Raw genomic sequence first — 24,096 nt, 5'->3', positions numbered from 1 at the left:
ATTTTTGGGTTTCTCTTGAGTGGAGGTTGCTAACAGTGCTACAACACTTCTATTTGCCCCTGTCTATAACAGCTGCAAGGGAAGGCTGCATCCAAGACCATAATGCATTCTCTACTGGGCTTATAAAAATGAGACAGTAATACAGAAATTCAGTGAAAGTGTCAACCTTGAGGAATTTTTTTTTCTTTAAATAGGTAGTAACAATAAGGGTGGGCTTCTCTCAGTCTTCTGCAGGTGCCTGTGGACCTGGAGGTGAACGGATTTAGAAAAGGAGTCTGACTGCATGCAGAGTGGGTAGGTTCTGAGCCACTCAGGTGGGTATTGACTTTCTGCTTTATGGCAGAAGGTCAAAGGAGACAAGTGTACAAGGTTTTGCGAAATGGCCAAATGTGTGGCAGCAGGAATGCTGAAACTTACTTTGGACTTACTAAAGCCTGTGAACCAGGATAGAACGTGAACTCGTGCCCTAAGCCTTAATGCCAGCTTGTCTCTTATCCAATCCCTTTCATGATTTTTATTTTATCTTGTTTGGATTGCACGTTTTCCATTAGACTTTTCTCATTATACTTTTTTTTGGACTGTAGGTATCTGTATTTTTCTTTCCTATTTACGCCCAGCTGTTCTTTGTCAGTTTGTCTTATTTTATTTTTAATTGCATTGTTAGATTTTTCTCCTGTGCACCCTTCATGTTGTTTACATTTGTTCTTCCTTTATTCATCTTCTTATGTTTTCCGCCTTTTAACTCTTGTCCTTAGAGGAACCAGTTTTACACTTGGAGACCAGCCCTTTCGTATTGATTGCCAGCTGCTTTTATTGAAACTAATTTGCATTCTCTGCTCTTATTGTGCTAGACAGAGGACTAGTGATTTTGAGTAAAGCTCTTTCCCGAAAGGCTTTGCTCAGAAATTGTCTCTGTATTTCACAAAAAGAGTGGAAAATAAAGAGTAGCATCAGTGCAAAAGCTGCTTCTGCCTAAACCAATGTGTTTGTGTCTGTGTCACAGAAAGAGTAGAAATGTGGCCTGCCCTGCTGCAGGCACAAATGACTTCTCCAGCCTGAAATGAGCTGGTGTGGTGAGGGGAGTGCAGAATGACGTGGCCTTATATTTACTTATGTGGACAACCCTTAGACTCTGGCAGTAACAAATCCAATCCATTTTGATTGTGACTGTGTACTGCCTTGGTACTTTTGTTTATGAACACTTATGTAGCTGTGATTTTTTTTTTCTACAGACAGGTCATAAAAAAGCTATGAATAGTAAAGATGTACTACAGTTAAAGAGTTGAAGAGCTGTGGTTGCGTGATGGTAAACTTGCGGGGGGGGGGGGAAAGAGTTAAATTAGAGGAGATGACTGGAGAGACTTTAAGACTGGAAGTACCATCTGTCTTCAGATAGGCTCTTTCAATGAGTCTCTAATAAGGCTCCTCGAGCCTTACTAATTATTGCTAAGTATAAAACGCTTGTGTTTGGGTCATGTTGATTTTGGGCTTTGTATCGTGGTAGAGCTATGGATAATCATGACTTGGATGTACCAAACCTCAGGATGTATATCCCATCTCCTTCTCAGACTGCTTTGGGTTTATAAATTGGTCTCACTGCTTTTTCACCCAATGTCTGTTTGGTTTTGTCCGACACCTTGGCTTTGTTTGTATATTTAGAAAGGAGTTCTCTGACCATGGTACAGTGCTTAGTATTGGGTCTGGAGGGGAGGTGTGTTACATAGATTTGTTATTAAAACTCATTGAAGTGTTTTGCCTCTCAAATGTTTATTCTTAGCAGGGCTGCTTACTGGTAATTATGTGTCAATAGCATTGTTGCATCATGAAAGATCTTATACTTTGACACCCAATTAGAAGGATAACAAAGAGCAGGATACAGCTTTTAGTTATAAAAATGCACTCTCAAACACAGCTTAGGTACATGGCTGTCATGATACAAATAAGATGGAAGATCCCAGAGCCTTTTATTGGACATTACTGGTGCCAGTATAGAATATGACTCTGAGCTTGCAGTCATGCCACAGAAGGGTTCAGGAAATTCACCTCTGGTTGCTTGTTTTTGCAAATTTAGGTCTGCTTGGACAAACTAGTACACTTGCTGTGCTGAGTCTGGCCATCAACTCAACCTTCACAATGCAGCCTACTTTGAATAGAGGAACATACAGTTAAACTCTAGAGTAGTTTAGGACAGAAACTAAGGATCAACATGTGTCTGAAGAGGCTTGAGAGGTTTCAGTGTTGAAGCTGCACAGCATCAGAAAAACTCAAGTTTGCTGAATTGATAATTGTTAAAGAAGATGCTTGTAGTTATACTATTATAATCTATGATGTATGTTTGAAGGCTTGGAGACTTGGCGTTACTTGTGATGAAGTACTTTAGCATAGAGAAAAAGTCTGCATGTCAACTTTTTGCCTTAATGTTAGAGTTTGATACCACTATTTAGAAGTCCTGCTGCTGCTTCTTGCTGCTGAATTATTATTTGTCTGCAGAGCTAGCAGTTTCCCTCCATTGTTTAAGTCCTACAGTTGTAAGAGAAATATTTAACAGTACAGGAAACTGTCTGTAGAAGTAAGATTTGATCTGAAATCTGATTGCCTGAACTATTGCTAAGTCTTTTACATTTCTAAAAATTGAAGGTGACTTAGTTCTTTCTGTTCATAATTTATTTAGGATGTTGCACTCATTGTACAGTAATCTCCAACAAACACACTTTTGTTTTGCTTTTAAATTGCTTTATAAAGTGAGGAAGAGAAACAGAAGTATTTGTATAAAATAATTTTATTGTTTTTTTTCCCATGTCTACCAGTGATAGCACTGCCTTCCTGCATGGGAGAAAGTGAGACCTTTCTGTTTTGTTTCCAAACAGAACAAAATGTAGAAGCCAATAGAGGTAGGAGTGAGAATCCATTTGACTTTTCAAATGGTTGCCTTTGTTAATAACAGGATGGGTTATTACTATTGAATATGATGGTTTTTTTTAAAATAGAAAGTTATTAAATTTAGCATCTGCTTAATGGCGGAGTAAGGGGAGTTCCAAACACCGAAAGAAAACTGTAGGAATAAATCTTTGGAGCAAATTCAGTAACAAATAGAAATATTCAAGTTGGTCTGTATATCTTAACATTGATTTCCTCCTGGACTAATTGTGCCCCCCCTAACACAAAAAAGGTATAGCTATACTGTGCCTTGCAGACTGACTGACGCTTCTCTGCCCACTCTTTCAAATAATTAGAGAGGAGTAGGATCTTGTCTGTAACCCTTCGAGCTTTATTTCGGTGCTGTACTCAGTGTAAAATGCAGTATTGAGAAATGGCCTTCTTTAGCACAAGCACAGCATGTGGAGCTGGTTTGCATCTCATCCTCCCTGAACAGGAGTGAGGAAGTTTGGGTCTGCCTGTGGTGTTCCACCCTGTCATACCCCATGACTGGTTCTGGTAAATCAAAGCTGTTGACAGCTGGCTTAGCTATTTTTTCATGTTTTTCCTTTGGAACTAGATGATCTTACAGGTCCCTCCAACCCAAACCAATCTATGGTTCTCTGTATATGTTCCTGCGATGCCCAAATGCCTGAGGTCAATCCTAGCTGTCCTTTGTGACTGAAAAACTTCAGTGGGGTTTGGTGAGGGCTGCGATTTCTTTGGGATGGGCTTTTTTGAGAGTTGTTTTTTTTGTTTGGTGTTGGGTTTTTTGGTTTTTATGTTGGTTTTTTTGGTTGGTTTGGGATGTTTTGGGGGTTTTTAGAAGAAGGTACCAGTGCAGTTGGTGCTAAGCTTTTAACTTCTAGATATGTTTTGGCAAAGATTATTTTTGGGTTCCCCCCCCCCCCCCCCCGCAGTACCTCTCAGAATAGTGAAAAGAACCCACTGGTCCCTAAAGCTTTCCTACTTAATGCACTTCCTTGACCTTTTCAACTACTTTGTGCTTTTGCAAGGATATAAACCTGGATATTTTACACATCCCATGTTAGTGAACTAAATGACAAATCTGGGGTTTTGAGAGACACGAGCTTTGATGATAAATGCATTTTTTCCCCCGTATAACTTTGTCTGTATTCTCTGTGCTGGGCACTCCTGAAGGAGAGATTCAGTGTGAAGAGAGGTCTTCTGACAGTTTTGCCCTTAGCAACCCTTAGAAGCGCAGGAGAGGAAGAATTAAAGGAAGGAACCGCAGTGTGCAAAGTCTGAAGAATTAACATCAGTCCCTTTTTCATATAGAGGAAGGAAAGAGTTGACTGGAGGAAGAAATCTTTCCTGTGGTGCTGGTAGAGAAGCACAGACAGTATTTGAGAGCCAGATAAGACCTCAGAAGCAGCAGAAGTGTATTAAACTGCAGAAGCTTTCTGGATTGTGATCAGTGTTCTAAAACACAGTCTAAGAAACAGTCAACAAAATAGGTTTCCCAGGGGTTGAAAAGACTTCCAGTTAGTGAGTCCTGTTCATCTGCATGTATTTGATAATCCCCATATAATGCAATTCAAAAGTATTCTTAAGCTTAACCTTATTTTAATTAAAAAGAGCATCATGGCAGAATATTCCACATTGCATGTTTGTTGAACAGCATATACTATCTGGACAAATGACTGAAAACTTTGCCACATGGTTTTTATTTGTTGCTATATTTCATGCCAAATTTTATTTGTTGCTGGGGTTTTTTTCTTACAAAATGAATGGGTATGAACCTTTTGCTGAATATTTCTATCCCATGAATGTTTTTACTCATTGCGTGAAAATATATGATGCTGTGTTACCAAAACAGAAAAAAAATCAGGTTGTAGGCATATATTGTAATGTCATCGGCATTTTTTTCCCTGTAAGAATTACATTAGATGCCAAAGGCTTGTTAAGCTTGAGGAGGGATATAGTCACTTTCCAAAATAAATGCTATTTATGAAAGTTTATTTCAAGTTGTCTACAGGAGAGTGAACATGCAAGCAATAGGGTATATAATGTTTTCTTTGTAACATACCTTTGGTAAATGTATTTTTAAAGGTTGGTAATCTGTTTCCTGCCTAGGAAACCAAGGAAGTCAAAGAGAAAGGGAGATTATGGACATATCTGTTATTCAGTGCTGTGTTGTTTCTCTGACTTCCATCTCCTGCACAGTTGTAAGCTCTGCAGGAAAGGGATATGCAACTTGTGTTGAAAACTTTTAGATTTCCTGTTTCTCTGAGCAAGTAGGTTTCTGGCTGAGCAAGTTAACTTTTACTGCTGGGCCATCTCTCCATATTTTCCCTTGCCCTGGAAAATTTGTGGTCTACACTGTTCTTGACCACCCTGCATAGTTAGCAATCCCTCCAGTCTCACAATGCCAGCAGTGTAGCGGCACCAGCTCTATACAAGTCCCTTTGAATTCTGCTGTCAGTTGTATTTCCTGTGAATAAAGTGTTGCTGTTTTAGAATTCCAGGGAGCCCTGAATATAAACGTATCAATTATGTGTCAACACAACAGCATCTGTCGTTGAAATTGGGTATCATTTATTTGGCATCAGCATAGCAAAGATTTGGCTGACAGCCAGAGTGAAATATTCCAGCAGAAACTGCTGCAACAGGAGCCATCTCTGAAGTAATTCTGTGAAATTCAGGTGCTCTAACATAGTATTTTAATATATTTGTAAGACATTAGGGACCTTAAGCAAAAAGCCTTTCATGTTGCACATTCTTGCCTGCTGTTATTTCTTTTTCATGGCTAATTTTTTTTTGTTGTTCCTGCTCTCTGAAGAAATACATGCAAGGTTCTAGGATGTATATATCCCACAATTTAATATCCTTTTTTGACTTTCCATTTCTTATTTCAACATAGTTTGCATAAAAATTCCAAATGAATGCAGGTGATGCCTGCTTTGGGGAAACTTTGCTTAACTATGAAAGAGGCAAGGCTTTCAAAATAGGAGCATAAGAAATTGTCCCTTTCCTTGTAAAAGATATATAGTTTACAATTTTTAATTAATAATTTAGTCTCTCTCATCCTCGTTGCTTTTTCATAAATTTGTTCATAGGTCTAAGTAAGTTTCACATTCCTAAAGATGTGAGTCAAAACAGTATTTACATAACTGAGTAAATATTTTAGAGTACCTGTGGGAAATGGGTAACTGGGATCACTTTGGTCTTATAGATGATCCTTATTATAGCTGAAGGAGGGGAAGAGATAACTCTTTGGTTAATGATATAGCTTGTAATAGTTAGCTGGTTGATTCTAATACCTTTTAAAAAATGAAAACAGGAGCATCAGAGTTAGAAAGACAAACTCGGGATCATGTAACGTATCCAAATGTTTACCTTGTACCTTTTTATTGGCTCTGGGCTACAATCAGTCCCCAACCTTTCATCAAATTAAAGTTTCTCACTTGTGTGCTAAAAAACCTCCTTTCTAGGAAAGCTTTAAGAACAATACAGAGATAAGAGTAGTTGGAAGAAAATACACATTGGATTTTAAGTGCTGGAGGAAAAGCTTGTAGAATAAAGATGAACTGCTTTAGTTTAAAGTTTTTAGGGTTTTTTTGTGTGTTCCTTCCTCTTACCTGAGGTTTGAAGTCCTGTGGAAGTTCAGTTTCTCTCAGAGGAGAGAGAACAATGAAAGGGAGGTCAGTCCATCATATTGTCTGCATTTTAAATGAGTTGGTTTCTCTTTGGGCAGAAAAGAAATAGTAAATTTGGATTAGCTCTTAACTTCGTACTCTCAAAAGAAATCACAAATCTAGAGTTAAGTAATGAAACCTCTTTAGGAAAATCAATGTTACCTTTATCCGAGCTCAATTTATTCAAGAGGTCAGCTTTGTTGGCTGCCCTGGCATATCTTGAATTTAATGATTAACCTCTTAATGACTGTTCATCCGGTATTTTATATAAGCATAAGCCAAGGTGATAATAGAATGCTTTAGTAGAATGGTGTGTGCTATTCAGGGGAAAATCTCTTTCCAAATCCTATATGCAGAATGCATCAGCCCCAGTGAAACTGAGAGAAGCCCATTAAGAAATCCGATAAGCTGTCTGCTCTCTAGGTGAGTTAAAATCTCTGTCCAGTGTGGTAATCAGTGATGTCTAACTGGTGGCTTATCTGGTAATGGTGCTGTCGCCTTTTATAGAGGCGCCTTCCCTTGCAGTTCCGCCAGGCATGGGTATTCATTTCAGCCACGTACAACACTGAGTGTCGAAGTGAGACCCTGTAATAAATTTTAAAATCCTCTTCAGAGCTGAAGCCGGCACCGTCTTGTTCTGTTGTGTCGCCCTTCGTTTCAGCAGGTTTCCTTGTGAGATCTCTCTAAGTGCTGTGTTTGCGGCAGCAGGCAAGAGGAGGGAGAGTGGGCTTTCTGTGGAAGCAGCACGGAAAAGTGCAGCATTAGGTTCAAGTTTCAGCGTAATGTCAAGTACTAGTCAGTGGGCTTGCTCCAGTGGTAATTTTCTGCAGGTAAAAGAAAAAGAAACATATAGTTTTGGGAAGTAAATATCAAAAATACTTCAGAAGTAGCTTTAGTTAATGTAATAGCCTGTAAAGTCTAAATCATTTTCCTGTTAAAATGGAGAATGTGAGGAAGAGCAATTCTAATGTCAGTAGTCCTTTATGTATTTATGTCCATAAAATACAGACCTGGTGTCCTTTCCATATCCATAGAAGTTCATGCCCATGGAGAGACCTGGCTGAAACCTGTGGAGCACTGCAATAGCAATTGAGACAAGTTGCCAAATGGGAACTGAACTTTTAATCAGCTCTTGCCATATGAACATAGTCCTCTGTCTTTTGAAGGTGTCATCTGTTGGTAGTTGCTTCCCATCAGTGTTTGTTCATCTTCCTTCTTTCCTTTCACTCAAAGAGGGGGAATTTTGAATGCAGCTGTTATGATGGTTGGAGTTTTTTTTAATTGTTATATGCTTTTTGCTTGTGGGTTCCAGCAAGTTAGTTAGCATTAGCCATGCTTTGTACCTTATTTTGTATTTCATTCTAAACTTGCTATTGTGAAAGATATTAATACTGTGTCATTTCTGTCTAGAGGTTTATGAAAAACTCTGACCTGTTGTTAGTATCCCCAGTTGATTGAAACTTCAGTGTACCCTCAAGGAAAGTGAGATGATACATATGGTACAGCACAGTAGATAAAAGGTTATGTTTCTCTCTTCCCTTTTTCAAAAATCTGCTTTCTGGTTGTAATTCTGGTTTCAAGTCTTGGATAATTTGTGAAAAGAAATCTCACTGTTGGACAGAGGGGTAAGCAATGGCTGATTGCCTATATCATAGGGTGAATAAGCAGATATGATACCTCTAGCCCTTTGTAGGAAGAAGATGGTTCTGACAATCCTTTTGGAGGTGCTGTGTATTGTCCTCTCCTCGAAATGCACAGAATGTGCTTGTTGATTCCCACAGGTTTTGGAGAGCCCATGCTATGGAATATGGGTTCATTACACTTGGCGTTATTTAGAATATTCAGGTTTTGGACTGTTTAGTAAGAGGCTCCATGAAACCACTGTCTTGTTTTCTGTCCAGATATTTGGTTTATTTGCCTCTCTGTGTTGATCGTCTATCCCTCTTCTTAGTCTCCCTTCTTCCTCCCAGTTCAAATTAATGGCGGTTTTTGAGGAAATGAACATTTTCCTTTTCCTTTACACTTGCACCAGAACATCAAAGGACAGAATGCCACTTCTTCACTCTTAGGAGTGAAGTGTTATTTTATAGTACCCTCAGATTAAATATTGGGGTTGCTAATCTACTTCTTGCACCGTTGTTCTTGTACTGAGGAACAGCCTGTTTGGAGCAGTGTTTGCAAAACCATTTCAGTACATCTCACTATTACCAACTCAGTACTGCAACCTTATATAAGCCAGTCTCCATCCACTTAACTCCAGAACAACTGCGGTGATTAATATTTATATAAAAGCTTTCATGTTTCCACTGCGAAATTGTCTTACTTTGAAAAGAAAAGGTGGCTTTTTCCCTGTTGACTTCGTGTGAAAAAGCTTGCAAAGGCTTTCAGCAGCACTGCAGCTGAGGCAGGCATCAGCAGAAGAACTAGGGTCATCTTTAATTCGGTATTTCACTTTGTGAAATTGCCTATTCCAAGAGAAATAAAACATTTACATGTATATTAACCAGTGTTTGCCAGCTCTTGGAAAAAAGCCAGTTCTCTCAGGGCCAAACAAATGCTCTGAGTGAATGAGTAATAATCTGCTATTGTCACTCCTAATTTATGGATGAGTAGATAGAGTAATGTTTGCCATTTTAAGTTGTCCTATTCGCATGAAAGACTAGAAATCACGACTAGCTATCAGCTTGGATTATCGATAGCATGTCTGTTTATAGCTGATTTACTCAGTATAGCTGTTGCAAAAGTTCAAAACCTCCCCACATGATAAAAAGTAATTGTGGAAGCCGATGAGAATACATGAAGGTTGCAGAGGTTTTGGGACACTAATTTGGAAGCTACAGCCAGAGGCTGAAAGATACATGGCATATCCTCTTTATAAATGACATGTCAGGTCTCTCTGTGCCTCGTTTATTTTCTGAGGAAATTTGTATCGTCATCTCGCTTGTAATAGAAAATTAAAAATCTATGGATTCTCAAGATAATGGCTGTATTGAGCTTTTGTTGTTGATAGATAAGTAAGAGGGGGGGCATAATCCTGAGTACCTTACAATGACATTTTTCTGTGTCTCTGAGCCTTTCCATTTGCTTAATCTTCCAACAAGTGCAATTAAAAACAGTTTTGAAAACTTTGTTTTACACATTTATGAGCATTCTTTTGTCATGAAGTTAACAGCCATCTTGGCACAATTGGGGTGAATAAAAATAGCAATGAGAAAAATGGGTGTTTTTAAAGGGAACACTTAAAATCCTACCCTATGAAACCTGTCTTAAATACTGCAGAGAGGCACACAGCCCCTCTGGAGTAGGAGTTTAAGGGAATGAGAGTCAGTCTTGAGATTAAATTGTCCACAGAGTGTCCTGTGAAGTCTTCCATGAGATCTCCTGACTGGCTGTGGAGGAGTGTGCTATATCACACCTAAATACGTATGTAGGAGATGGGTGAGAAGTAGAAACCTCAGCTGTCAGCCACTAAACAAAGAAACACAGTAAAGAGGTGAGGCTGATCATTGATGTCTGTCTTCTCTGATGGATGGACTCTTCCACTTCTTTCAGTCTTTATTTCACTTCCATACAGCTTTTCTCCCATGCACTGGTTTGTCTTTCTTTTCATTTTCCTGCTTGCACGCTGAGGGGGCTTTCCTGTGCTTTCGGTCTGGACTTCATTGTCTTGCTCACCTACTTACACTGCATCATAACTTTCTTTTTTCCTCCCCCCCACCTTCATTAAACTTCCTATCTGTCATCTTGTTAAATGAAATAACAGCAAGAGCAGTTGGTGTTGATGTTGTAGGTACCAGGATGTCCACAGCCCAGAGTGCAGCCATTAATACTCTGTCTGTAAGCTGTGGAAGGCTGACTCTGAAGAGATGCCTAAGGACATGATTCCTCAGCCCCTCTGAAAGGTCAGACGTAGGACTTAACTTCTGTACTGTGCAGCCTTAGCTGTCACTTGGTGTTCACAAGCACTTTGATAAGATTAAAAACTAATATGTCCCTGTTTTGAGAGAAGGTCAAATAATACATGATTCAAACTCTACATTCAAACCCTGCATCACGGGCAGGAACCTTTAAACACCTGTTCCCTGCACACGCACAGTTCCCAAAACCATCCATGGGCCCCAGTGCTGACTTGACTTCCACTGCTAGGGGTTCAGGGAACAACTGAATATTCCAGTAAAATAATATATAATAATACACATATCAAATGTGGCTGATATAAACAATGAAGTAAAAAAAGTTGTATTTTTAAGAGCTGGTCAGCAGCATCTTAATAAAAATGAGGGGGTGGGAGGAGAACTAACTGTACCACAACACAAACAAAACCCCCACATTAAAGACAAAAAAAACCCAACTCCCCCAAAACCCAACCCACAAAACCAAAAAAAACCCCACCCCAAACCAAACGTAGGAAACCAACACCCCAAAAGAAACAACTGCACAACCAACCTACCCAGCAGCTTGGAGCAATGTTTCTTGAAATTGCTTTAAAATATGAAACTATTAAGATTAATCTGAATCAATCTATACAGAGTAAGATAGATGTGTGCCTAGATCTCAGCAGCAGCAGGTGCTTGCAGTATTATAAATAGAAAGCAATACAAATTGAGGTGCTTATTAAATTTGCCTTTATGATACTTTGAAGAATTGCCATAGAACAGAAAAGAAAAATTACCAGAGGCTCTGGATTAGAAGGATGACTTAAATAGCTGTTCTGCCAAAGGAAACAGAACATAAACTAGAATAAGTGATAGACTTGTTCAGGAAAGGTTATCTAACAGCAATTTGTCTCTAACATGGAGAGGTTGGCCAAGAGCTTTGGAGGGTTGAGATTGAACAGAGGAGGGCTTAATTTTTTTCGTCAATTTTAATACAGTATTGAGTTTTAATATATCTTCCAGGAGATTGCACTGTAATCCTTTGTAGCACTTACGTTTCTCAAGTTTTTCCTTAGTTCCCTTTTCTCCTTCCCCCAGCTGACAAAACCTAATTCTTTGCTGTGTTTGTGAAATGGACTCGTTCAGAATTTTTGTTGACTTTCGGATAAGACCACGATGAGGATCCTGTATGTTGTCCAGCATTTTCTAAAATTCTTGAAATACTGTAGGGCCTCTGCAGAGAAGTGGCTGAGCGGAGCAGCAAACAAATCGTCAAGTAAACCAGATTAGAGCAGAAGGCTCAACTGGCAGACTAATAAAAATAGATCAAAATCTGCAATGTTTTTTTCTTTAATGAGATACTCAAATTGATTTCATTTGGCAGGGAGTATACCGGGAAGTCTTAGTGTGGGAAAATCGATGCTTTGGGGAGCAGTGAATTGCCCCATGTGAGATCTATGATACTACTTTTTAATAGCAAAACACAGGCGTGCTTGCTGGTGGAGACAAGGTCTGCAATGGCACAGTGTTGCTCCTGCACCTTTCTCATCTGGTTACTGTCTTGGAAAATGGCTGGCATAGAAACAGTGAGGACATCCAGGTTAGAAGTGGTGATAACACATGTGCACATGCAGAACAAGTGAGTCATTATCGCAGAGTGAAGGGGGAAAGGGGACACAACAGGACTCCTGGCAAACATACCCTGATCTCCTTGGCAGTGCACACATGGGCTTACATGAGCTAAAGTGGCTGTTGTGCCATACTAAGCATTTAATATATTTTACCTGTGGTTAGGAAATCACTTGCATCCATGTGCTTATGAGTTGCAGGAAAAAGACAACCTAGCCAATGCATGAGCACCTCTACCTTTGGAAAAATTCAGCAGGGAATGAAGCTGGTATCTTGAATTAATCTTACTGGGTTACTGGAGTATTATGTATCATTGGTGAGTCTCTGAGAGCACTGTGAATATAGCAGATTGCTTTAAAAACAACCCGAGTGGAAAAGAAGGCTGTATAGGACTAAATGAGAAGGGTCAATGTGAATACTGTTGCATAGGGGGAGGTCACGTTTTGGTCTTGGTAAGTGCTATAAGAGGAGGTCCCTTGTAGTTTACAGTGATTGAACTGTGGTACTGATCGGTAGCTGTTTGCTGAATGTTGCAGAGGAATTTCGGAGACATCCTTCTCTGACTACCTGGGCTTGCTTGTAATGGACTTTGTTACACACACGGCTCCACATCATTTTGCTTCTGAGTTTTTGAGCTGGTGGAAAGTCTTGGCAGTAGAGGTGTAAATAAGAGTACATAAATAGGTGGTGCAAAGGCCAGTGTTGCAGAACTGATGAGGCAAAATAGGATTATGTTTAGAGGGTGGCTTTGCTGTATTTGGTTAGACTGTGCAAAACCTTTTTCTTTTCGTCTGTAATTTTATTAAGTCTTAATTAAAATTTCTGCATTTAAATTAGTTTACATTAATGTCACACTGTCTTATTATGTGTATATTGACAGACACTAACAAGGATTTGATCAGCCTAATCCAGCTGTATGTAATTATGTGCCTTCTCCTTAAATAATTGCAAAAAATCTATCAATCATGGCAGGAGAGCCAACTGCTTCATTATAATGTGGGATTATTTAGTGAAATGTAATAAGACTTCAGGTTTAAGCTGGGGAGTAAACAGAATGAGATTTTACTGAGACCAGTAATAGGAAGAGAAAATTCCCCACCCATCCTGTGTTGCAAGTCTCAGTTCTTATCTTCCCTTCCCCCCCAAAAAAAAAGGTGTCCTGATTGCATCTTGTCACACTGATGTTGAGAACATTTCTGTAATTTGAAAGGAATTTGGGAAAGATGTAGATTCCTGGCTGCCAGAGAAGAGGTCTAGCCTAAACCTATGGTGCTGTTCTAATGTAATATATTCATTGATAACTTGATTACCCAGATCAAATGAGAGCATGCAGAAGGCCACTGAGGTGGGAATGAAAGCCAAGCACTGCATAAGCTCTAAAACATCTGCCCTGCTTGGAAAACAAGTAAGGAAGGGAGTAACACAGGCACCCACTTCATCAATTGTATTTGGGTCGATTTTTGTGTGATTTAGTTACGTTCTAGTGCCATGCAGTCCTTCCCTGGCACATGTACAAGCAGGGAGAGACAGGCATTTTGCCAGCAGTCTTTCCTCAGCCTCCTACTTGAAAACCATCCGTGCCAAAAAAAGGTTGAAAAACCAGAACTTCAGACAAGCCCTGAAGGGGGTGAGTTTTGAGATCTGAACCCTTTGTCGAGCGTGCTCCAGCATTGCATCTAGCTTGCTTTAAAACTGTTAATACCTCCAAGTTACTGCATAAAATAAAATAAGTGCAGTTGTTGGTGCAGTGCTGTCCATTTTCCCCTGCAGGACTGTCTCAGGAGTATTTCAGGAGCCCAGGTACATGTACTTTTGCTTATACCTATGGCAGAAAGTTCTGTGTCTTGAGCTAGAACAGCAAGATTTCCCTTTGTGCCTTCTGAAGAAACAAACTGTTTCTTCAACAAGAAGAAACAAACTATTTGTTTCACAAATAGTTTTGAGTCTGTCATACACAGATTGTCATGTGGTCAGAAAGTATACATATCTACATGTTGCCCTGGTGTCTTGGGACTGTTCTTTCAGCTTTTCTCTTGGTCACTCTCCATTGTCCCCCTCTCCAGTGCACACACGCGTGTGTACACGCACACCCCCTGCCGCCCCAGGCTCAGCCCTCGCCTTTGTGGGTTTTGTGGTTTTAGATTTAACATTCCATTCTTGGTGTGGGCATGGATTTTCTGCCTGCCAGTCTTTACCCTGGACTGAATTTTCAGTGCCAAAGCTTTAATGATAGTAGAATTATAATGAAAAGCAGTGACAGTCCCTCAGCTCTCCTGTTTGCATTACAAAACTGTAACATCAGGCTTCGGACTGACTGGCGTTCTGCCTGGTGCATGCCTCAGGGATCTGTTTCCAACACCTTTATAGCGATGCTGTCTCGCAGAGTGACTGTGTTGGGAAGCTCATAGTTTGAACAGGAAAAGTATCAGCCAGACCTCATGCTGGATTGTAGGAAAAGTGTGTTTCCCATCTAAGGTTGTCATCATCTCAGAAGATGAGCGCTGCTACCTTCTGGTGACAGTTCAGCTTGAGGTGTGACTTAGCAGCGACAGTTGAAGGTCTCAGTGGGCCGGCAGAGTTATACTGGAGAACAGGAACATGGTTTTCACAACAGATTCCTGATGCTGCCCCTTCTTGCAGCTGCAACATTCTTGGGATTGGTCTAGGAAACCAGCACTTCAATTTCGAGGAGCTCTGACACCAGTGACTAGTTTATTTTTATTATTTATTTAGTGTAGCTATTCAGAAACTGACTGAATTTCCGTAAATACTCTGGAAAGAGAAATGTTTTGCATCCAAAGGAACACTGTCAGAAGCAGCTGAGAAAATTACTTTTTAAGAAACCAGCTGAGCAAACACATAATATCAAGTCACCTGCTAGGTGTTGTGGTTTGCTGCATTTATGCACGAGATCATCTGTAGCTGTAGAGATGGAGAATGGCAAGCTCTTCTTGTATAGCCTCCCCTATGAGTCAAATTTATGCAGTGGCAGAAGTTACATGTTTGTTTTTCTTGTGTTTTCAGTAAACATTAGTTGTATTTCTTCATTGGACTGCCTGTTGCAAAAGTTGTCTTGATGCTGGTTCTTTATCTACAAAGAAAAATACGGGTTATTTATCCACCTGTTCATGGAGCAAAATGACTTGTCTTTTTATTTATTTTGTTTTAATTGAATTCTGCTCTGTTTCTTTGCTGTGTTCAGGACAGATAGGATTGCACTGCAATGCCGTATGTGCCAAAACCACCGTCACCTCGCCTCTGTTTAACAAGGCCTTCCCAAATGCAAAGATCCAGAGCTTTTTGTTTCTAATGGAGATTGCTTGCTATACCCAAGTCCTTAGAATTGTGAAAATCATATTGAAATAGCTTTCTGCTTTGGCGGCCTTGCTCTCCCTGACTCTCTGGCAGCATTCACTGCTGGCTTTCATTTTCCAAATGCTGTGAGTAGTTTGGAGACTCTCAAAGCTACATTTACAGTAAATGTGATGTTGCAGTAACGACAGGTCAATTCAGATTTAGAAAAAAAGCCACCACCTCTCACTGAAAAATAATGTCAAACTGACTTCAAACAGAATCTTAATAGTTCCATATTGTTATGTGTGTAATTAAAAGCTTTTACCCTTGAAAACAGGGTTCTTTTGATTTGCTAATTGTAATTCCTCGCTACAGTCAAATAGACTGAGGTAAATTTATATGGTATTAAGAATTGGCCTCATGCTGTAACATGAAAATCCATTTTTCACAGAGCAAAAAATTTCTCTTAACGCTTTTCTTCATTTTTAGCAGACTCTGAAATCGTGACAGTGTCACTGAAACAGAAGATCTCAAATTTAGCATTGCAAGCATTATCTTCAGCTATGCATCAATTCTGCTGTGCAGTTTCAGTCTAAAAGGAATGGAGGACCCAGAGCATTTGACCATGCAGAAGCAAAAGTTATTTGTGTGGCTGTTGTTGCAGTTGTTGTTTGTTTTGTTATGGAATGGCTTGTACAAATTAAAAGTTGTGGGTTTTTTAAATAGGTGATAATTTCTCTTCTTTAGTGATTGCACAGAGCTGTGTTTCACTACTGTGAAGCTGCCCTGTAGCTGTAGGAATATTCACCTAATCATGGGACTGCTTTTATGTTGCTCAAAGTGGTTTGGCTGGGAAGGCATGGAGGAGAGATGGAGGATGAGACTAGGATTGAAGTGTTTTGTTAATGCTCTGGGCAGGCTTGCCCTTTATGGTTCAGCTCTCTTAGTCAAATTGGCAAATCTCTACTTCTAGTCTTTGTCACCCACACAAGTGATTACACAGAACCAGTCAAATAATGAAGATTTTTTAAACTATAATTTTCCATTTAGTGTTTAAAATTAAGTGTCATAACTGGGCTTGAATATGATGGAAATCGTGATGGACAACCTCTGCTGCAGTTGCCTAAAACTGTTACAATCAAGCTTTTTTGCTTTTTTTCCCTCTAGAACCCCCTGCATAGAGCCAGTTTGGCGAGGCACTGGGTGCCTAATGTGTCTGATTCAAACACAGGGGCAGGTTTAGCTTCTGTCTCTGCTTGGGAGTTGGGTGTGAACTGGTCCAAGTGCCCCCTGCAAATCCTACCCAGGTAATAGCCACACAAAGTAATGAATATGTTCTTCAGAGATGATGTCAGGATTGTTATTCTTCTGACACCTGCCAAAACTTAAACAAAGTTTATTCCTGCAATGACCAGATTCTTAGAGTTGCAGGAAAAAAAATTCCTCATCCAAAATGTGGTATGTCACCTTGAGGTAAAATCAGTTATGGAGTAATGATTAAAAAAATAAATCTGGGTTCCATGGGGTAGCCTAAAATAAGACTTGTCCTTCATTAAATTAATTCGTGTAATGTGCAGTTCAGTCATTCACTAAAACCCAAACCATTTGCCTGGTTTCAAAGGTAGGAAATAACATGTCTCTGTTGCTTAGACCCCACTTTAATTAAAGCTAGAAGTAAGAGTGATATTACTTCAGTTAATTTGTTGATTCTGGGTTCCTTGTGCTGGCTGGGGCAGCATGTCACGTCAGGTTTCCTTCTGCTCTGTCAGAGCTGCCTTGCAGCTCACTGGCTGGCCACTGGCTCAGCTGCAAGGAAGTTGAAGTTGCACGAGGTAAGGGGGGATTAAAGCCTGGTGTGTAGAAGACCCTGCACTGCTGCTCTGGCTGCACAGAGCTAATGCCTCCGTTCTTCTGGGGCCATGCAAGGAGAGTGCTTTGTGTCATGGCCTGAGGCTTCAGCAGCTTTTGAGGAACAATCCTGTTTCCCTGGTGGGAAGGGTGGTCTTTGTCATGAGGATGGGGAGTGCTCCTGTTGTAATGACTGCTCAATGCTGAGCAGTGGTTCCCTGCTAACCAGCCTTCCTCTTGCCCCTTTAGTTCCCACTTCCTTCTCTTCCCAACTCTTAGACCCAATTCTTCCAGCCTCTGTGTAGCAGCTTTGGCTGCAGTACCCTGAAGTAATCAGCCCAGCAGCAAAAATTAGTAACAAGCTGATAAACTTGTTGGTTTGGGTTCTTGACTCTGATGCTGCTATGTCCTGGTGATTGAGAACTACTGGTTTGGGGGCTTTTTAATGCTCAAATAATCTGAGGAGTATTGTCTGGTTAGATTTCTTGTGTCCTTTTTCCCTAGTGTTGACAGGCAATTTGAATACAGTGTGTCCAGACTATCTGCTGGTTTGTTGTTTGGTTTTATTTTTAATGTCTCAGTAACATCCATGGCCCTAGGGGAAAATTTAAATTATAAAAATTAATTCTTGTCAGATTGATTATTTGAATTTCAAGTTGTTTTGCTGTTCCAGAAATGTTACAGGGTCGGTTTCAGGATCATGAAGCCAGGTTGATCCAAATTGGCTTGCAAACACTTGTAATTTTGGATTTGGGGAAAAACTAGTCAGTTTAAAACACACGGCTAATATGTTCATACTGTAAGGTTGGTGGTAGTAAGTTCTTTAGACATTTTGAGATGTGCAGTTACACCAAGTGCAGGTAAACAAAACCTTTTGTGCGTGTGTTGCATTTACAATGATCTCCAGGTTTGCGATACTCCACGAGCACTGGTGTAGCCAGAGTCAAGACTGCCTTTCAAGGCTCACAGGAATAGCCATGTGTGGCTTGAGGAGCCTTTAATTGCGGATTACTAGGGGTCAGAGTTAATTTTACCAAAAAAAGGAGATGACAGACTGCAATACATTCTGATTGGAAGATTGTTGACGTGTTTTGAAGGATACAAGTTCTACTTGTTGAAGGATACTACAGGTTCCACTACAGCCTTCTAGTACAAAATTATCCCTGCTTAGCCACAACTGATTTGCTCTAAGATGCTGGCAAACGCTTCAACATTGCTATGATTGACTTCAGTGAGTCCAACTGATTCATGCTTTTGGGTTTTGATATTAGCTCTGCAAAAACAGTTTAGAGTAACTTAACCCAGAAGATAGAATGAAGAGCACTTTTGTATGTAGAAAGCAATGTGAATGATGGGCAAGGAGGAGTGTAATTTCTCTGCTAGGCAAGACAGACTACTAAATTTGTGGATTTTTATTATCTTGCAGAATGATGTCTTTAGGTTTCTCTTCAGTAGCTTGAACTTTTTAATGTTTTGTTCTGCTTGAAGCCTTAGTTTTTCAGTGTGAAGCTGGGGTAGGCTCTGTGAAATGGGTGTTTCAAACAACTATACCGAGTCAACACTCATTTTCTTGACTTGGTAATCAAGATTGTTTATTTCTAGCCAGCAGGTTCCTGCTTTTGGGGGAAACTTTGCTATAGTGACCTTAAAAATAATCTCATCGCCCCATGCAATTTCATTGTCAAATATTAAATTGCAAAATTAATAAAAGGAAGGTGGGGTTAAAGTCTCTGGCTAGTGCCAGGCTGCTGACATGGTGTTGTGGACTACAGATGTGCCCCTTTTGCTAGAGTCTCTTAATCCCTTCTGTTGCGGTTCTACTTACGTCCCAGTTGAGGGATTTGCTGACTTTCCAGTTAAAGCAGTAGTTGAACTAGTTTGGTGATCGTTTCTACCCTAGTGATTCCACTTTAGTGATCAAGCATCCAGCAGATGCTTGGGCCAGTTGAGCAGTTAATAGAGATGGGAAGGAGCCTTAGAAGGATGTGTACAATCTACAGCAGTGAGCCCTCTCCTGTTCAGGGGAGTCTGAAATGAAAAGGAGACTCTCAGGCTCTGTTAGAGGAGGAAGGATGAGTTTCCAGTTCTTCTGCAGCTGTTTGAGGGTTAGAGTTTGCACAGGATTGAATTCCCCATGGGACATCACTTTCACATGGACCTTTTGATAGCAACTTGCTCTGAAATGTTTTAAATGGGCAGTGCTAATGAATCTGTTAATTACACCCATCCCAGTGCCATATTATTTCCTTCCTCTCTTCACTTGAGTTCAGCCTTCCCAGTGCACAAGCAGGGTGATTGCTGACTGAAGGAGGACATATCTCAGTAATGTCAGATAAAGTGTTCTCATGAGCCGTGCACATCACAGGAAGCAAGACCCTAATGTTGTAATCCTGTCCCTGTCACTGACTTGATGTGCTTTATGGATCTGTTTCTTTCCTTCCATAATTTTTAGTAGTCAATTAAGTCCATAGGGGCTGGCAAGAGGCTTGGCAGCAGAAGGGGATAGCTGTGGCACCCTTACTGTGCTTGTGTACAACATGGGCTGTAGAATTTCCTCATATACCACTGAGCACTGGTTTTCCACTGCTGTTTCCTACCAAGATGAACATAGCAGAATCTACAACATCCTGGACCTTTCCTGTGGGGAAGTGTTGTCTCTTGCAGCAACTGCCCAATCCTGGTAGTCACAGCCTGGCGCCTGGTGGCAGCAGGAGCCTGGCAGCAACTTGCAGAGATTCATCGCTTCCATTTTATGGTTAAGATGAACCCTAAGGCTCATCGCTCTGAAAACTGTGGGCCAGTTTCTGTGCGAGTCCCTCTTTGCCAGTAGCAAAGCCAAGCAACCCAATCTACTGGAAACATATCTGGAGATTGATGCCAGATTCCCAAACTGGAGAGCATCAGCTTGCAATTCAAGTGGTGCTGACATTTGCGGGAAGGCTTTCTGTTCTAAGCCGTCAGATGTTAGCCAGTGTATGTAATTAACTTGGTATAATTTTGCTTCAGAATGAAATATTCATTCAAAAGAGACACTAAAAAACATGCTGATGTTTTTAATGTCTGGCTAGCAAGTGATGCTACATAGATCAAGGCATACATTTATTGTTAGAGGGATTGGTTTCATGGCAACTCCTGTTTGTTTCTATGGTACACAGGAAGTCCCAAAGGCTTTTACTGTCTGTCACTTATTGGGTCTTGTAAGTAATCTGGATACAAACCCCACTGACATACACTAACGGTAGAGACAGAAAACAATACAAAAATACAGCCTGAAATGCTGTGGTAGTCTAATTATCCCAAAGGACAAACGTAAAACTTTATTTTTTGGATAGCAGTTTTTCTTGAGTTTGGTAATAAAGCTTGTGACCAGAGCAAGAGGAGAGGGAATGGAAATGGAAGGGGTAAAACAGATTTCTTTTGCCCCAGAGGAAATTCAGGAGTTAGTTAGAGAAGTGATAAAACAACAAAACCAAACCAGAAACCCATAGTTTGCAGAATGTGGAATACCAAAAGCTCTGCCCTGAATCACTAAGAGAGTTGATGATTTGCTGGGAAGAAAGTTATGAAAGTTTAAAAATCAAGTAGTCCCATTTGATTAAAAGACTGATACAGGGTGTTGTGTTTAGTTTCTCCATCCAACTCCTGTCTACCTCTCCATCCCAAAGTTCATTGACCACTGTTATATATTTTGATTCTAATGGTGCAGCCTGTAGAAGGAATTAATTCTTCCCAAGACTTTACCGTTTTCTCTTTTGAAAAATATCCCAAGCACCCAAATTTCTCTTCTGTGCTTTATCAAAACTGAAATGAAGGGTTTGCCTTAAAGTGGAAGTTGAATTTGCAAACTTTATGATCACAAAACAACTTCCTGTGTGTGCGGGGGATGCAGAATCGATGAGTCTGACCGAACACTGACATCTTGTCATGCTTGAGATTTTTTTTGGGAGGGGTGCTTTTTTGTTATTGTTTTCATTGTTTGTTTGTTTAGATTGTATCCAGGAAGGACCATTTAAAGCCAGAAATACTGATGGTTTGATCTGTTATGGGTTTTCTAGTACCACGTGGTTTCTCTGATAGTCTGGTTGACTGCAGTTCAATTTAGCAGAGTTATTCTGCATTTTACCTTAAATATTGCAGTATCTCACTAACCTAAGTGCCTGAATGAGATTCACAGCAGGCAGATTGCTGCTGTTATGAGCAAGGGTGAAAACTCCTTTGTAGCTGCAGATAACCTACAGGTGAGTATTGTTGCTTGGTATGTGAGTGTTTTAGTTCAGTTTTGCTTTTGTGGTTGGGCTGACAAATCAGGTTGAGTGCTAACACCAACAGAAAGCATCCCATTTTCAGTGAAACCTCTTCTTGTTATTTTAAAAAAAGTAGTCACAAGACAGCTAGTAGCATTGACCAGAGACAATACATCAAGAGGAAGTTGTGTCTGGGGTGAACTGAGAGAGCTTTGCAGTTTTGCTTGATGACACATGCTCCTCACCTACAGCAGCACATTAAAATCTTCTTTATATTTTGAAATAAGAGGGAAAGAAAAGAGGAAGCTGCAGTAACTACTAATTTCTACATAGATTTTATTCTGAGTATGTTAGAGTGGTGGAAAAATGTGAGTTCATAATTTACTTCAGTTCAGCTCAGGATTTGACACCAGTAATCGTCACTGTCCAAATTTGTGTTTAGGTACGTGTGGCCTGTGTCCAGCTGTTGTGCTGTGGCAGAACCGAGGAATGTTGTGGAGTGTAACCAAGGGCTGGCACCCGCCCTCACTGCACAGTCAGCCTGATTTTGGAGGCTTCTGTACCATGCTGTGTTTTTGTTAATGTCACATTATAGATAATTCTGCTTTTAAACATTGTCTAGTAGATGCTTCAGAGCAACAGCCTTCTCCTTTATTAGTGACTGCTTGTCTACACCAGTGATTTGTAAGCAGGCTGGTTATCACTTGGGCTCTTCTTCTATCAATGACAGCTGCAATAAGAATGACAGCACTGAGTCATGTTACGATTTAGACTTTGTTCTGTGGCAGCAGAACCAGAAGTATTAAATTAAGCAGTTCTTTCTCCCCATTTCTTCCTGTTAGAATACCCTTTATTCTAATAAATACATGTTGTGGGTGATAAACACTTACGATAGGGCGTGTGCTTGCCTGTCCTCATTCTGCAGGTTTGGGGGGAGCCACAGCCCCTGAGCAGGGGCCTGCTGCTCTTTGAAGGAAGGGGCAGCTGGTACCCTGTGTTGACATAAGACTAATTCATATTATTTTCATTAAGTCTTCAGGTGTGTTACCTTGTTTGCCTTCGAGGATAAAATGTATGGTGCCAGGCTTTGTTTCTGGCTTAACAGAGTGCAAGTTCAGGGCTCTTGGACAGATATATGCCATGATGAACTGCTCTAGTTTTTACGGGGAAAGGGTTATGTGGATGATCTGAGTGAGTACACTGAGATTCTCTTTCCTTGAAAGAAGCTGCATTAGTGTCTGTTGGATGAAAGATTTACCAAGTGGAACAGCAAATGGTTTTAATAACTGGAATATGAATTGTTCTCTTTCTCTTGCAGTTTCTTGCACAGCCAACCACTTGAAGGAGAAGGAATTCTTCAACCCCTTGTTTCAAAAGACCTTGGGCTATTTTCTGCTGTTCCACTCCCTTTGCTCCCACATTCGGCAAACAAAAGATCCGAAGAGGAGGATGAGGCAGCTAAGAGGAAAACCCAAAAAAGAGACTTCCAAAGATAAAAAGGAGAGAAAACAGGCAATGCAAGAGGCTCGGCAACAAATCACCACTGTCGTGCTTCCCACGCTGGCTGTGGTAGTACTGCTGATTGTTGTGTTTGTTTATGTAGCGACTCGTCCAAATACAACTGAATGATGCAGCTTTTCAGACTCTCTAGCTTTGGGGTATTAATAATTTTACCAAGAGCCAAAAGGAACTCTCTGCCACTCTTTCAGTACTCTACAAAGGAACTTGCTGGTATTTTCAGTCTTTCTCTTGGTTAGGGTCCTGCGGATTCTCTTTAGGAATGTAACATAAAACGTATTAGTGAATATGCCAGTACGTTTTATGGCCCAGTTCATGTGCCTTTCAGACTTTTAAAATGGTGTTTTTCTTAAATCTGTTTGAAGCTCTATATTGTAAAAGGAAATTGTGTTCTGCTATAAATTTGTAAAAAATCAGCTTTCGGCTTTTATCGTTGTTATGGATAATATTGCTCCCATGAGCTCTTGTGTGTCTACTTCAGAACTTCCAAAGAAGTACATTTCTTCTTTGTACTTAATGTCATATGAAGTGCTTAGATTCAGAAAGGATATATTTATTTTTTGAATAAAAGAGAGAAGTCTTACTTGGAATCTTCAAATTATTTTGCAAAAAATGTGACTTACTGTGAAAGCCTACATTGTGTAATAATTTTTTCATTAACCACTATATAGTTCACTCAAAAAGAATATCTTTTTGGTGTGAGATGCCAACATGCAAAGTGAATACTTCAGGATCTGCTGGAAGGAATCTTACAGAATTTAGAAAGGGAGATTCTGCCAGGTTATGGTGAAGTAACTAATAACAATCTGCATAAATACAGATAGTTGTTTATCTGAATGTTCAATATTTAAATCTGTATAAGTGGCAATAAAAAGGCGATTTTGAATACAGTTCTTGATTATTCTTTTAATAAGGAAAGAAAAGTAACATGAATGTAACTTTTGTCTCTAATCTCTGCTGAAGTGAGCTGCTGTCCTGTGACATGCCCCATCCCCTCATTTGAAGGAAGCTGCGAGCACAGTTTGGGCAGTTTTATTCTAGTAAATCAAGCTATACATTCTCATCAAAATGCTTCACTGACCCTGTGCTCTACTACAGCTCTTTCACATCCAG

The 24,096-nt window shown here is 40.1% G+C and overlaps 1 protein-coding gene across 6 annotated transcripts in view; it reads left to right on the top strand.

Annotated features, from left to right (window-relative positions):
• SMCO4 (single-pass membrane protein with coiled-coil domains 4) overlaps window positions 1-23,873 on the top strand; it is a 28,142-nt gene extending 4,269 nt beyond the window's left edge. For 4 of the 6 annotated variants that reach the window (XM_064645077.1, XM_064645076.1, XM_064645080.1 and 1 more), the window contains exon 2: window positions 22,784-23,873. In XM_064645077.1, the coding sequence (XP_064501147.1) occupies window positions 22,915-23,094 (180 nt within the window). In that variant the 5' untranslated portion in view covers window positions 22,784-22,914 and the 3' untranslated portion in view covers window positions 23,095-23,873. The other 2 variants (XM_064645079.1, XR_010428232.1) reach the window with 2 other exon arrangements.
• Window positions 23,874-24,096: the final 223 nt, after the last annotated feature.

This window comes from Pseudopipra pipra, chromosome 2 (genome assembly GCF_036250125.1).
Source record: "Pseudopipra pipra isolate bDixPip1 chromosome 2, bDixPip1.hap1, whole genome shotgun sequence".
Taxonomy (NCBI): Eukaryota; Metazoa; Chordata; class Aves; order Passeriformes; family Pipridae; genus Pseudopipra; species Pseudopipra pipra.
This window is presented reverse-complemented; position numbering and strand designations above follow the sequence as displayed.